This window comes from Vipera berus (genome assembly GCF_964194415.1).
Source record: "Vipera berus genome assembly, chromosome: 1".
Taxonomy (NCBI): Eukaryota; Metazoa; Chordata; class Lepidosauria; order Squamata; family Viperidae; genus Vipera; species Vipera berus.
The window spans coordinates 253,593,938-253,608,650 of record NC_138202.1 but is presented as its reverse complement, the minus strand read 5'-3'; the positions used below and the strand labels follow the sequence as shown (position 1 = coordinate 253,608,650).

At 37.0% G+C, this 14,713-nt stretch overlaps 1 protein-coding gene across 1 annotated transcript in view; it reads left to right on the top strand.

The window, feature by feature from the left end:
- SEC63 (SEC63 homolog, protein translocation regulator) overlaps window positions 1-11,508 on the top strand; it is a 37,445-nt gene extending 25,937 nt beyond the window's left edge. The window contains exons 14-21 of the mRNA XM_081314093.1: window positions 1,508-1,590; window positions 3,232-3,291; window positions 3,931-4,101; window positions 5,242-5,397; window positions 6,026-6,127; window positions 8,558-8,656; window positions 9,669-9,773; window positions 11,112-11,508. Coding sequence (XP_081170219.1) covers window positions 1,508-1,590; window positions 3,232-3,291; window positions 3,931-4,101; window positions 5,242-5,397; window positions 6,026-6,127; window positions 8,558-8,656; window positions 9,669-9,773; window positions 11,112-11,252 — 917 coding nt within the window. The 3' untranslated portion in view covers window positions 11,253-11,508. The remainder of the gene's footprint in view (window positions 1-1,507; window positions 1,591-3,231; window positions 3,292-3,930; window positions 4,102-5,241; window positions 5,398-6,025; window positions 6,128-8,557; window positions 8,657-9,668; window positions 9,774-11,111) is intronic.
- The last annotated feature ends 3,205 nt before the right edge of the window (window positions 11,509-14,713 follow it).

Genomic DNA, 14,713 nt, shown 5'->3' with positions numbered 1-14,713 from the left:
TTCATGTTCTAAATCCTGGGTGTCAAACTGCCGGCCTGCCCACCCTATTGCCGGCAATGGCAAAACTGTCCTGGTATGTTGCGCAATGTCACGTGACGTTGTGAGTTTGACATGTCTGTTCTAAATGGTTCAGAATGAAATAACTGTGCATACCCCAGCTGTGATGGAAGACCACAGCTTACTACTAAGTGTTTCTCACATAAAACATGACAAATTTTGATGTAGCCCATATTCAGTTAAGGCTAGCTGGATTAATACCAGTCTGATAGGTTATAAATTAATCATACATAACATTGCATTTGTAGTAATTCACTGCATGGATTTATACAGTATGTATAGGCATGCACACATGCATGCATGCTCCTGTTTTGATCCTGCATCTTTCTCACCTAATGGGAGGAAACAAGGATTCATTGTTTTCCAGAACTAACACATCAAATTTTATTTGATTTTTTTTAATGTACCCATTAAAATGATTTGATTGATCTAAACGGGCAGTAGTCATTCAATTCATTTTTAAATCTAAGTACATATGAAGTTGTAGATGTTGAGCAGTATCATTTAAGGAGATAGTCCCTTTTACTCGTTAAAGAGTTTCTGTGAGGAAATTTGATAATTTTAAAAAAGGAACATTTTGTCTGAATAGCTTTTTCCTTAATCCGTTAAACCTGTTTACCTTTGATTAATATTACTTTTTAAAGGATTGTTTTTAAAGAAGTGGTTTGATTTTCTAAATTTCCAGTTATGTGATTTGATGGGTTACCTTTGCCTTATTTTATTCTTCATTTGTAACATAGACCGTTATTCAGAACAGCTTTTCCCAACCTGTTTCCCTTCAGATATGTTGCTTTATCTGATGCCAGTTTATATGGCAGGTATAAACAGTGCAGTAGTCCTGTATATTTGGCAGTCATCAGATGATGCCAGGGAGATACAGCACTAAAAATACAGTTTTAGATTCCTTAGTTATTTTGTATTATACATCAAGCTGTCTAAAGTTCTTTAGTTCCAAAATAGGAGTGCACATAACTTGAATCCAAAGTATGAAATACCACATTTTGAATGCAAAACTGTTTTGAGTGCAAAGCAGGTTATTTCAAGACTGAAAACAGAGATGGTTCAAATTGTCCAGATTTGGAACATTTTACACACCTTTATTCAAAAGTATGCATTTTTAACTTTTTTTAAAAGAGGATTCTGTGCAGAGTTTTTGAAGCAGAAATTGAATATATACAAATTTGTCTTCGAGCAGCTATCAAAAACCTCTTCTTATATATTCTTATAGACTCTGGCATTCTTATAGACTCTGGCACCTTTGTCCTTCAATCTGCAGCTGCTCGTGATGTATCTTTAAGGTCCTTTGAGTTTTATCATTAAATGAAGTGGTTGGATAAAATCCAGATGAGAGCTCAAGCTGCAAAAAATTAGCTTTTTTGAGTCATGCATTTAAAAGTTGAGTAAAACCTATTCACAAGAAAGCTATATAATTGGGGAACCTTTATTTCAGTTTTGGATGATGAAGACAGTAATAACATCACTGTAGGATCGCTAGTCACAGTTTTGGTCACCTTGACAAGACAGACAATGGCAGTAAGTATTCATATTGGTACACACTGTTCTTGGGTTTATTTATGCTCTGTCCGATCGTATCCCTGAATGCATCAAGAAGCAAACTGCACAAGATTGTGGAATTCTCTTAACACCTCAGTTCATGCCAAAATCCCCACTTTTGGCTTTTTTGTGTGGTACATGAAGGGAGACTTCTAAGCACGCCCTCTGCTTCAAATTAGACATACTGACTGACTACAGAATTTGTTCTGGATCCCAGTTTTATGACTCAGAAAACAGCTCATCTGATTTGTGCCCAACCTGAAGCTTTGTTTCCATGGATAAGAATTGGTAATATATAAATAATTATAAGAGACAAATATATTATGCCATATAGAGACGGCAACTAGGGCCCCAAATACCATCTGATTCTGCTAAAATGTGAAACAGAATCTGCTTATGTTTGTGAGGCTAACTTGTTCCTTCCAGATAGAGTAATCCTGCAATCAGGTTTCCAGCAAATAGTTTGGGAAGCACTTAATAATTTACTCCTTAGCTTTTTCTTAAAAGTTCCCCCTTCCCCATCTGCCTAAGTACGTCTGGGTCAGTTTTTATGGAACCATGACTAGGCTTTGATAATCAAGCTGCCATTGTTCAACAGGGCACAAATGCAGCTCTTCTGTTATCAAAGCTGATCTGGGATGGGGAGAGATTTTGGCATTCAAGAAAAATCACAAGGACTTGTGCTAAATAGGTAATTCAGTGCTAGGTAAAGAAACTTCTCATGATTAAAAAGAGCTATACAGTCTTTTCTCTCTCCCTGAGAACTCATATCTCTGAAATATTTTTTGCTTGGCATTAGAACAAAAGATTTCATATTCACTTTTCACTTTGTGAAAGTGGATACTGTTAGTGCCTTTTTGGAAATGCAGTTACCAAGAGAAGGCTATACGGTAATATGCTTCTTAATTTTTTTTAAAACAAACTAATTTTTCTCTCTTTTATTATTTTTTAATAGCACAGTTTGCAGGTATGCCCTTTATCAGCTGGGAGATGTAACATTCATTCATCTTTACAATATGGTCAAAAAGTAGATCTCTAGGTGATCTACAGTAGATCTACCTCTCTGATTTCTTTGCAGTTCTTTTACAACAGTGATAATGAAAAACCCTCCATTTTAAATTAGGCGAAAAAAAAAGAAGAAAGAAATGTTTGCTGCCCAGAATCATCATATAAGTGAGATGGGCAGCATAAAAATTTAATAAATACATTTGTAAAAAGAACTGCAAATGTATGTTTCAAAAGTGCTTTTCCAAAAAACACCCGTGAGACAACTATGACTTGGATGACTGAGACTCTCCCTACACAACTGCAAATGTAGTTCTGGCATTTCAAACCAACTCTTAATCTAATCCATGTGCACTTTCTGTTCCTTAATTCTTCCATGTACATATTTGCTTTCAACAGTTATTTACGGTTAAATTTAAAACTATCTCAGGAGCCCAAAGTCTTTCCACCAATGATTAGACTGGTTGAAATTGCCCTGTATTAATAACTGGATTCTTCATCTTGAGAAATGCAACACAACGTTTCACTTTCTGTTCATTATTAATGTTTAATTGATCAGTTTTTCATGTTGATACAGAAGAGACTAAGGTAAATTTATTTCTCCCTTTATTCAAGGAAGTGTTTGAGAAGGAACAGTCAACCTGTTCAGCTGAAGAACAACCTGCAGAGGATGGCGTAAGTTCAAAATAAATAGGTGTGGACGGTTGTGTTGTAATTCTGTGAAGTTTATTTAGTAACCATTGCGGTTTCCTCTTTGAATGAGTCCTTGTTGCTAAATTGCAAGGTTGCCAAGTACTTTATGATTATTTTAATCCTTGGAGGGTAAAACCTTTTGGAAGGCTAAAAAAAAATAATAATAATTTAACCCGATTTCTGTGTTTATAACAGTGTTCCCCACCCTTTTGGCACCAGGGACCAGTTTCATGGAAGATAATTTTTCCACTGACCCAGGGTGGGGGGATGGTTTTAGTTTTGCTCACCTCAAGCTGTGCAGCCCATTTCCTTACAGGCCACCGGCTGGGTTGGGGATCCCTGGTTTATAATATAATTTTTTGCGTATAGTATTCAGCAGCTTTTGTTGAGAAGACGGTTGTAGACATATGTTAAAAATACATGAAATGATAGCCAGGTGGGGCTTTGTTGGTGTCATACTCTGCTGTAGAGCCAGCTGTTCCCTGTAGAGACATTAGCGGTGCCCTAGTCAGCTGCTTTTTTCTCCACAAAAAGTCTGTATCAATTTCTGTTCTGATACTTAAAAGCACTGGGGTGGCTGAAGGATTGAAGTAACCACTTTAAATGTTACCAACTTTGCAGCAAGGAGACCTTAATAAAGGGAAGACTAAAGGATGGCAGCAGAAGAATAAAGGGACAAAGAAGGCTTCCAAGTCAAAGAAGAAAAAAGTTGTGAAAAAAAAGCCAGCTCCTGCTCCTGTGCTACAAACAAAGCAGTTAAAACAAAAACAAGCGAACGGGGTCGCTGGGAGTGTATGTATCAAAATGGGTTGGGATTTTGTTTTCGGGCTTGTTGAAGTACTTAAATTTCAGAGAAACTGTTGACCAGGGTTTGTAGTTTAATGGAAAAAAAATAAATGGAGATTTATACCAAGCGAAATTATGTGGGGGATTGTAAGCTGCAAAATAATTTGATTTCTGTGAGACCCAACACTTCCGTTTAGAACTTATAGACCAAATTCCATACTGCTTAACTGAAGCCTGTGGAATATAGTAGCTGAGCATTAGGTAATCCTGATAAGTAATGAAGGGAAGAGGTTCTTTTTGTCATTCTACAGAGGGCTGTAGCATATCCTCCTTCCTGTTTTATTTGGTAGCATGCCTTTATTTTTTATTTTTTTTAAAAAAATTAAGAGAATCTCTTACATTTCACTATAGGACTGTGGTGGCGAACCTATGGCATGCGTGTCACAGGTGGCACGCAGAGCCCTCTCTGTAGGCACGCTGCGCCGTCATCACAGTACTAGGTCTTCACTTGGGTTTTATAAAACCTTTTTGCTTTAGGTCTCCAATGCCTTGTGCAAAAAAAAAGTTCAATCAATCAATTTCAACTTCTTGCAGGAAAAAAAAAATCTTGCAAAATTGGAATTGACTGAACTTTTAGGTCCCACCCAGTCTGCCATTACCACTGCAGCCAGTCCACCCAATGGGTGACGCCCACCCAATTGACCACACCCACCCAATGGGCCACACCTACCCGGCACCCGACAATACATAAGTGGGTTTTCGGTTGCAGTTTGGGCACTCGGTCTCTAAAAGGTTCGCCATCACTGCTATAGGAGATTATCCAAAGTAAGCTAAGGAGGAAGCTAGTAAAGGCAACATATTCACGAATGGAAATAATCTAATAGTCAAAGGCAAAAGATCCTTTGATTCAAGTTCAACTCTCAATGATTACATGGACACCTCTGTATTGTTGCTAGGAAAAGAACATGGAACTAGTTTGACACTGCCTTCTCGCTTGTTGTTTGTGTTTTGCGTCATAGGACTAATCAGGTTTGATCCTGTGTAAGTTTTATAAGTTCAGTCAGCATTGGCTACAATTTGCTACCTGCGTAGGTGTAGTGCTGTGAACACGTTGGAATGTAAAAAAGTTACCCTTTTTAAATTTAGGAAATTGTCAAGGATGATGATTACGATGTTTCTGATAAAGGAAGTGAATCTGAAGAAGATGACACTAACCGGGAATCATTAAGTGAGAAAGATGATGGCAGTGACCGAGACTCTGACAGAGAAGCAGATGAAAAGCAAAGCAAGGATGATGAAGCTGTAAGATTTCTTTTTATTACCTGTTGGAGAAATACCATGATAGTCATTTGATCTAATGCAGGGGTAGGCAATCTTGGCTCTTTTATGACTCGTGGACTTCACCTCCCAGAATTCCTGAACCAGCATGGCTGGCTCAGGAATTCTGGGAGTTGAAGTCCACGAGTCATAAAAGAGCCAAGGTTGTCTACCCCTGATCTAACCCAAAGCCTTTTCTATGATAAGACACACAGAACATAGAATAACAGCGTTGGAGGTCATCTAGTCCAACTCCCTGCACAAGCATCAGTCCATTACACTCTCATCAGTCCATTCAGTGGGAAGAAGGGAAAGATACTATTTTGTAATTAATAAAATTAGGTAAAAGATAGAATCGGAAAGTTTTTGTAAAGTATATGAGCTTCCTGTTTCTATGTAACATGCCAGTGTCCAAATAGAGTAAACCATCCAAATGTTTTTATTCAGACAATGAAATTGATAAAATGGATTTAAAATTGGTAGTTCTTTTCCTTTCAAAATTATTAAGATACAAATACATTGCATTTCTATTTTAATTTACACACTCTTCTCAAACTGCAGAAAAGTTATTTTCTTATGGAAGACACAAATGGCACTTCTCTTTTTCTACTAGGAATGGCAAGAATTACAACAGAGTATACAGCGAAAAGAACGGGCTCTCTTGGAAACCAAGTCAAAAATAACTCATCCTGTTTACAGTCTCTACTTTCCTGAGGTCAGCAAAAAAATAAGCTTGAGATGAAAATATTCACATTTTGACAAGTTATAAAGCGAATGCAAAATTTCAGAACAGTTTTTGTTTGGGCCTTAAACATTTAATTTCTGAATAAGTCTTCAGAAACGTAAGGTAGATTTTGAGCGCTTGGGAGTTGTTCAAAACCTGTGGCTGTTCTTATGCACAGTTACAGTCTTTTATGCACTTCCATATTCACTAGGGAGCATGCCCAGTATAGTTTTATTAAGATTGAAGAAGCAGCTCTAATCTGTCAAGTTTGCCATCATTTAATGTTTCTTTGTTATTTTTTTCAGTGTTCCGTTTTGTGTTTTTGGCAGAATATTAAACTAGGTTTTAACAGTATGCCCCAGTTTCTTATCATTAGCTAATGTAAAAAAAATCCACATAGTTCATCTCTTTTTGTTCCTCTGTGCTCATAAGAATCTAAATATGAAGGGAGGGATTTGTTATAAAATGTGAACATAGGTTTATAGCTAATTGTTAAGAAATAATGATTGCATAAAACTAAAGTAGGCTATGGTCTTGCTGTTGTAGATGTATTCTCTGAATCTTCCTGGTTTCTTTATAGTTATAAAGTCACGGTGAATAGGCTGTGTGGAGTGGCTGGTAGACCATTCACATTGTGAATTAATGAGGCTGGATTTCCAATTTCTTGTATCTTCCTTTTACATTCAATATTTAGATAAACATTAGATGAATTTTTGTTTAAACGGTCATTAAAATAGTAAAGATTGTTCTAGTACAGGTAATTCTCGACTTACAATAATTTATTTAGTGACATCTGAAGTTACAACAGCGCTGAAAAAAGTGGCTTATGACCATTTTACACACAAATCATTGCAGCATACCCATGATGACATGATCAAAATTCAGACTCTTGGCAACTGACTCATATTTATGATGGTTGCCATGTCCCGAGGTCAGTATGATCACCTTTTGCAACCTTCTGACAAGCAAAGTCAATGGGGAAGCCATATTCACTTAATAATCATGTTACTAATTTAACAACTGCAATGATTCACTTAACAACTGTGGCAAGGAAGGTCATAAAAGGGCCAAAACTCATTTAACAAATGTCTCATTTAGCAATGGAAATTTTGGACTCAATTGTCATAAGTTGAGGACTATCTGTATTCAGCCTGTCACACATGCATATTGGGTCCCTAGCACGACCCCATTCAGTGCCCTTCTCTTCTAAAAAGAACATTGCCCACGTGACAGTTCCAGGTCCAGCTTGACCAAGGATATACTTTGGTGTTCAAAGTTTTACTTTCTGTAATGAAATCTGTACCTTCAGCAAAAGAAGTTTTATTTTGTTGTCATGCAGTTTGTACCTACATATGGGCCACATGTTTTCTTTTATCTGAAACCTGGAACCATGTTAGGCATTTTGGCAAAATTATGAATAATCATTTTATTTAACCTACTTTGTTGACTATTGGAAGTTGATGGTGCCTTCTTGAGTTTTGCTTCAGACAAAATAGAAAAAATTAGGGCTCTTATGAGAAAATATTGCATTACATTTTCATTTCTTAACATTGTCACATCTTAGTTTGAATGTCAGGCACTGTCTTCTGATCCAGAATATGGTTTAAGCCTGGTAATTATCTTTACCTCCATTCCATGTTCTATTTTATAGATTTAGGTGTATTCAGTACAATAAGAGTCTTGTACTAGGCAGAGGTTTGAACTGGATGATACCAATGCTTACATGCTGTGGTGGTTTGTTTATTTATTTATTTATTTTTGGGACTTATATGCCGCCCTATCTCCCGAAGGACTCAGGGCGGCTAACAACAATAAAAACAACAATACAAAAGTTAAGAGAAATTAAACAGCCCCAAAATAAATTGACTAAACAATTAAAAATTAAAACATTTTAAAAACCCGTCGTCAGTCCAGGTCAGCCTGATGAAAAAGGAAAGTTTTGAGGTTGCGGCGAAAGGACTGGAGGTCCGGGGCCATCCGAAGCTTAAGGGGGAGTTGGTTCCAGAGGGCTGGCGCTCCCACAGAGAAGGCCCTCCACCCTGGGGGTCACCAGCTGACATTGTCTAGCCGACAGCACCCTGAGGAGGCCCTCTCTGTGTGAGCGCACCGGGCGATGGGAAGTCGTCCCCGGCAGCAGACGGTCCTGCAAATATCCCGGGCCTAGGCTAGGTTACCGATCTTGCCACTGCCAGAGTAGCAAAGTGTTCCTAAAAATTGTCTAAGAAGAAATATTTGATTCCTTGGCCAAAGCTTGCTTTCTGTGAGATGGAGTAAAGTTAACAGAACCTAATTTGGCACTTTCTCTTGGAATGAGCCAACTTACAGTTTTTACTCTAAAACATCAGTTACAGGTTTTGTTGGTGAAAATCAGATGAGGATTGTGATCACTGATGTAGTCTCTTTCTTCCCTCTCCTTAACAGGAAAAACAGGAGTGGTGGTGGCTATATATAGCAGATAGGAAGGAACAAACACTAATATCAATGCCATATCATGTGTGTACATTAAAAGACCAAGAAGAGGTGAAGTATTTCATTTATTTCTGATTCTTAAAAACTGGGATGGGTTGGTTTGTTTTGCTCTTTTTCGCTGATGAAAGTGGGCAACGTGGAGCTGTGTGTTGTGTGGTCTGTCGTCCCCATCTCACTCCTGTTCATTCTCTGGATCTCAGTTATTGTCTCAGCCTCTGTTTTTCCTAGACCCTGCCCGATTCATAGCTCCTCATTCAGCTTAGCCTGCTATCTTGCAGGAATCCTTCCTTGGAACCTGTCTTCTTCCCAGTACCGACAGAGAAATTAGAGACTCATCCTAAGGAAGACCTTTTTCCTTCTAACCTTTGTAATGTTAAAGGGACGCGGTGGCTCAGTGGGTTAGGATGCTGAGCTTGTCGATCAGAAGGTTGGCAGTTTGGCGGGTCGAATCCCGAGTGCCGCGTAACAGAGTGAGCGCCTGTTACTCGTCCCAGCTTCTGCCAACCTAGCAGTTCGAAAGCACATAAAAATGCAAGTAGAAAAATAGGGACCACTACGGTGGGAAGGTAACAGCGTTCCGTGCGCCTTTGGCGTCTAGTCATGCTGGCCACATGACCACGGAGATGTCCTTGGACAAACGCTGGCTCTTTGGCTTTGAAACGGAGATGAGCACCGGCCCCTAGAGTTGGAAACGACTAGCACGCATGTGCGGGGGAACCTTTACCTTTACCTTTAATGTTAAAGTGAGACTGAGTTAAACTTGAGAAATGAGGTAATTTTATACTGACAGGTCAGGTGGAATCAGGTGACCGGAGAACAGCTGTAGCACATTTGATATCAGTGCTGTCAATAAATTTTTTCAAACTTTTTTTTTTGTCCATAAAAAGATTTTTCCACAGTTCTTGCTAAATTTCGGAAAGTGGATTTGTTAAGCTCTCTAATATAAACAGTTCAGCGCTAGAAAGAACAACCTTAAAGCCTAGCACTTTCTAAAGTTGTATGCTGAAGTCGTGTCATTGTTCTGCTTTTATAACCTGAGCTGAGTGATTACCTATATTTCCAGGTAGAACTAAAATTTCCTGCACCGGGTAAACCTGGAAACTATCAATATACCCTTTATTTAAGATCGGATTCCTACATGGGCCTGGATCAGATTAAACCGTTAAAGGTAGGTTTCTCATACAGATGGGTTTGGGGATTGGGGAGGATTCTACAAGTTCAGTACTTATATTGCTGCATACTATACAACTGACTTGTACCTCTTGCACCTAGAAGTTGGCTTGCATAGGTAGTCCTCAATTTATGATTAGTCGCTTAATAACAATTTGAAGTTACAATAAACCTTCCCAAAGCTGCATACGGCTCACTTTTGATGTTCTGACTCTCCCCTATCCTGTGATCACCTGATTACCACCTGATTACATTTTGGGTGCTTGGCAACCTGCTGTTCTGTCTTGTTTGTGGAGTCCTGCAGTCACATGACCATGATTTACAGTGGTTTTTTTGGCCAGAAACTGGTGTTTACTTCCTGTTTCTGGAGCAGAATACCCATTGGGTACAATGGGTTCCTTAACGGACGTTAAGCTCAAACCCTAAGAGCTGGGACTGAAAAATCTTAATTTGTGAAGCAGGGATCAGCAATATAATATCAGCAATGTAAGTCATCTGCAGTGTGGGCACACACATAGCACTGAATTCATGTTTTATGATAAAAGGTGGTTGAAATAAGATAAAATACATGTAATCCTCAATATCCAACCATTAATTTTAATGACTTGTTTGAAGTCCAGTGGCAGTGAAAAAAGTGATTTGTGACTGGTCCTCACACTTATGACCATTGCGGCATTCCTAGGGTCATGGGGTCAAAATTAGAGCACGTTTATATCAATTGCAGTCATGTGATCTCCATTGGTTGCCTTCCCAAAGGTCTTCCAATAAGCAGAGTCACTGGGGGAAGCCAGATCCCCTTAATGGCTACATGCAGTGGTTCACTTAATATCCCTGGCAAAAAGGTCATAAAACAAAGTGTGATTCACTCAATAACCGCCTTGCTTAACAATGGAAATTCTAGTCCACATTGTGGCTGTAAGGGTAGGAGCACGTGTAGCTAAGTCTTTTTAAGGCTTCTTGTCTCAGAACAGCCGTTTTAAACATTTTGGTACCTGTGACACTGAGCAGCTCTGCTTAAGAGAAATAAGTACCCACTTCTGAGGGGCAAGAAAAAAATGTCTGGGTATTTTGACCCGTAAATACACAAGCTATGCCTGATTTTTTTAAAAAAAGGTTAATATGGAATCTTGCAGAAGAAGAGGAACAACTTGCTTAACTACTTATGATATGTGCAAAATACTTTGCAGTTTACTCCGAACCTTAGAGTGCTCTTCAATTAATGTGTAATGTTATGTGGCAGAAACTTTAATAACTTCCCCCCAATGATAACATTTAAATTATATTCCCCCCCCCCTCCTGCCTCCGTCCCTTCTTCAATCACTTGAACTCTCTGCAGCTGGAAGTTCATGAAGCAAAACCTGTGCCAGAAAACCATCCACAGTGGGATGCAGCAATAGAGGGAGATGAAGACCAGGAAGACAGTGAAGGTTTTGAAGACAGTTTTGAGGAAGAAGAGGAAGAAGAAGAGGATAACTAAATAGTATGGCGAGTGAACTGTGTGACACAGGATATCTCTACCAATGTGACCTGGGAAAAGATAAAAGCAGGGCAGATGAACTGAAGATTTTTTTTTCAAGTTTCTTTTTACCAATTATGAATACTTCATGTAATTTCCCAGTGGAGGTCTGTCAGTCAGTTGGTATAACCTGGGAGATGCTTAAGGCTCTTCACAGCCTTTAAGTATAGGATGCATTTATTCCAACTGAAAAATAAAAGCTTTTTTATTCTAAATGTCCAGAAGTGTGGGCTACATTGTTTGATCAACTTTTGGTCCAGTATAGTAACAGATACTATTATTAAATAGAAGCAATCATTAAACCAACATTTCATATTAGGCAATTTGTTTTACATGTTCTGTTGAAATTAACATCCGCTTGAGTTTCTACAGTGGGAAAATCTGGAAGACCTTTTGCAGTCATGTTAAGAACATTGAGCTAAGATTGCTTACAGCTTTCAGTCTATTTTGTTTGCTTTGGACATGGTATCTTAACCCAACATTCCATATTGTCACACCCATAGGCTTATTTTTTGAGACTTAAATCTACCTTTAGTGGAGGGGAGTTCTTGCCCCTAATTCTCATGCAGGTTACAAGTCTATATTTCTCAGTGGCTAAAAATATGTCTAAGCACCTAGTATCTAGCAAATCATACAGTATTTCTTTTTATAAACCTGTATGTATATTAAGAGTTTGGGGACCATATGTTATATCAAGCAGTGGCAATATCCTTTTCTAAATATAAAAATATCAAATCTATAATTGTTGGCTTTCAATCTACTTTATTTTGTCAGAAGCCTTTTAAATCAGACACACTGACACACTAAGATATGGTTTTTTGTATTTATTCAGAACAATCCAAAATAAACTGGAGTAAATTTGATAAAAGTTTACATTGTAATAGTTCATTTTTCTTCTCTACTGAGGGATATTAACATGGACTATATTCCCAAAACAGTTGTTTTTGATTAAATATAGATCACAGGTTTTCTGTGCAGGAGAAGCGAAATCTTGCAATAAATTCTACTGTTTCTTCCCATGTAATAAATATAATTATTGATGTGGTTAGAAACTGTAGAAATACATTCAGACGTCAATCATGTAGAAAGATTTTTTTATAATTAAATGTTAAAGAACTATAAAACTAAAATACTGCTAAACCCTTGACAAAAAAATGGTCATGCAGGAAGATTTTTCATATAACAGAAACCACCCAAAGGCCAAATTTCCTCCTTTATTTGTGACCCTGTTTATGAAATAAGATTGTCATTTTCAATGCAAACTTACATGGATATTTCTCTTTGTAATTGCAGTAGTTGCAAATAAAATTTGAAAACATCCTGCATGTGAAAATGTCTTATTAAAAAAAGCAACTGTTGGCTTATTAAGTTTGGAGTTTAAAGCTTAGAGTGTAATATAATAGTTGCCATCCACAACATTATAATTATATAACATTCAAGTATTATACAGAAAGATTTGTCACACACAGAGTTAATGTTTTGCTTTTTCAGCTCACCACATTCATAATATCAAACTATAATATGAAAATAATTTCCTTTTGAAAACAGTTCTGCCAACAAAATGTTTTCCAATATAGTTTGAGCAGTAAATTATTTACCGTATCTTAACGCCCGGATTAGCTCAAAAGATGAAATTTCCCTCAAGTCAAATTTGATTGCTGATATCCACAAAGATATATATACTCATGGTTGTTGTTTTTTCTGGAAGCGGTAGGGAAATGATTTGCTGTGGTCTTCAAGTTTTTCTTTCAATTCCACTCTACAGCCCTGTTTATTTTTTTATTAAGGGTCTCACAATTTTAACGATTAGCCTTGTTTGACAAACACTGCGTATGTTTTTAAGATCAGCAATAGGTGCTGCTGTGATTCAACTCATTAAGCAACAGTGGAATGTTGCTAAGAAATTTGGAAGGGAGAGAACGTTAGGCTATATATATGTAGAAATAAATTATTTTTGTTACTATGCAGCAATGAATCATAATCCTGGGAACATTTCTTAACTTTAGACAAGAGATGATTTGTATCTCACATGTAACAGGAACAACTTGAATTTACAGCTTTTGCCACGTTAACGAGTCCTGACTTGTTGATCTTTATTTTTTCCTTTAAAGTATCAAGAAGGGTATGATAAACAGACAGCTGGAACTCTCTTACCAAACATTCACTAGATTCTCTGAAGCCAGGAGTTTTGAATGAAAAGATTATTTTTAGTAGCATATTTTCTCAATAAAGAATAAAAAAGGGTATATTCAGGTTCTGACATTAAGAGCTAGAAAAAAGGTTTTTGTAAAGTGAAAAAGTAAAGCGCTAATCTGTTATTTCCCCTCATCTGACATAAAAAGGAAATTCTCAAAAATATTATTTGAGAGGACTATAGCCACATTAAGTGTCTTTTGGGTGGAGCACTTGGCAGATTAAAGAGTATATAAAAAAGGCACATAAGAGGACTTGGATTCTGCATAGCATGTGCTTAATATGAAGCATTTCTCTTTATGTGCCTTTACTTAAGCTAAAATAAAGCACTTTTTTCCTGGATATCATTTCCCTAAATAGGATCTTTTAAAAATATATATATATATATATATATATATATATATATATATATATATATATATATATATATATATATATATATATATATATATATATATATATATATATATATATATATATATATATATATATATATATATATATATATATATATATATATATATATATATATATATATATATATATATATATATATATATATATATATATATATATATATATATAACCTTTGCTACATCACATCTACTATAGTAGATTCTCTACAATGTTGAACATTGTCCCTCTAAAAGCTATGTAGGCTACAAGTGCAGTAAAGGAGAATCAAAAGGGTCAAGGGCCATAATAAATCCAGGAAACCTCAGAACACTTAGAATCGTTGTAAAACATGCTGTAACTGTACTCACTCATCTTGCTTGGTGCCCTGCCTTGTGGGTGTCTGGCTGGCCACCATGGAGCTCCTACTGTCTCTTGGAGACTCAATGGACTTTTTCCAAAATCCGATCTAACAGGGTTCTTCTTAATAATTTTTCATGTCAGGGTTTTGTTTATTTCAAGATCCTTTCCCATATTGTACCGTGAAGTATAAACCTCAGTTTGCCACAGAACGTACCTTTTCTAGGAAGCAACAGACAGTTCTAACCCTCTGCTAGCTTTCTCCACATGTTCCTGTACCCTTTGGAGGGATTTTGTACCAAGCAATAATGGCTAGATATTTTTTTTTTTAAAAAAATTATTTCTCCAATTTGGAAAGATGTTAAGAGATATATGCGACCCCAACCCATTACACTATTCCCTTTCAGGTCAGAAGCTTTATGCAAAAGAAAAAAAAGAGAATTAGACAGTAAGTAAAGAAAATGAAAGGCAGGAAA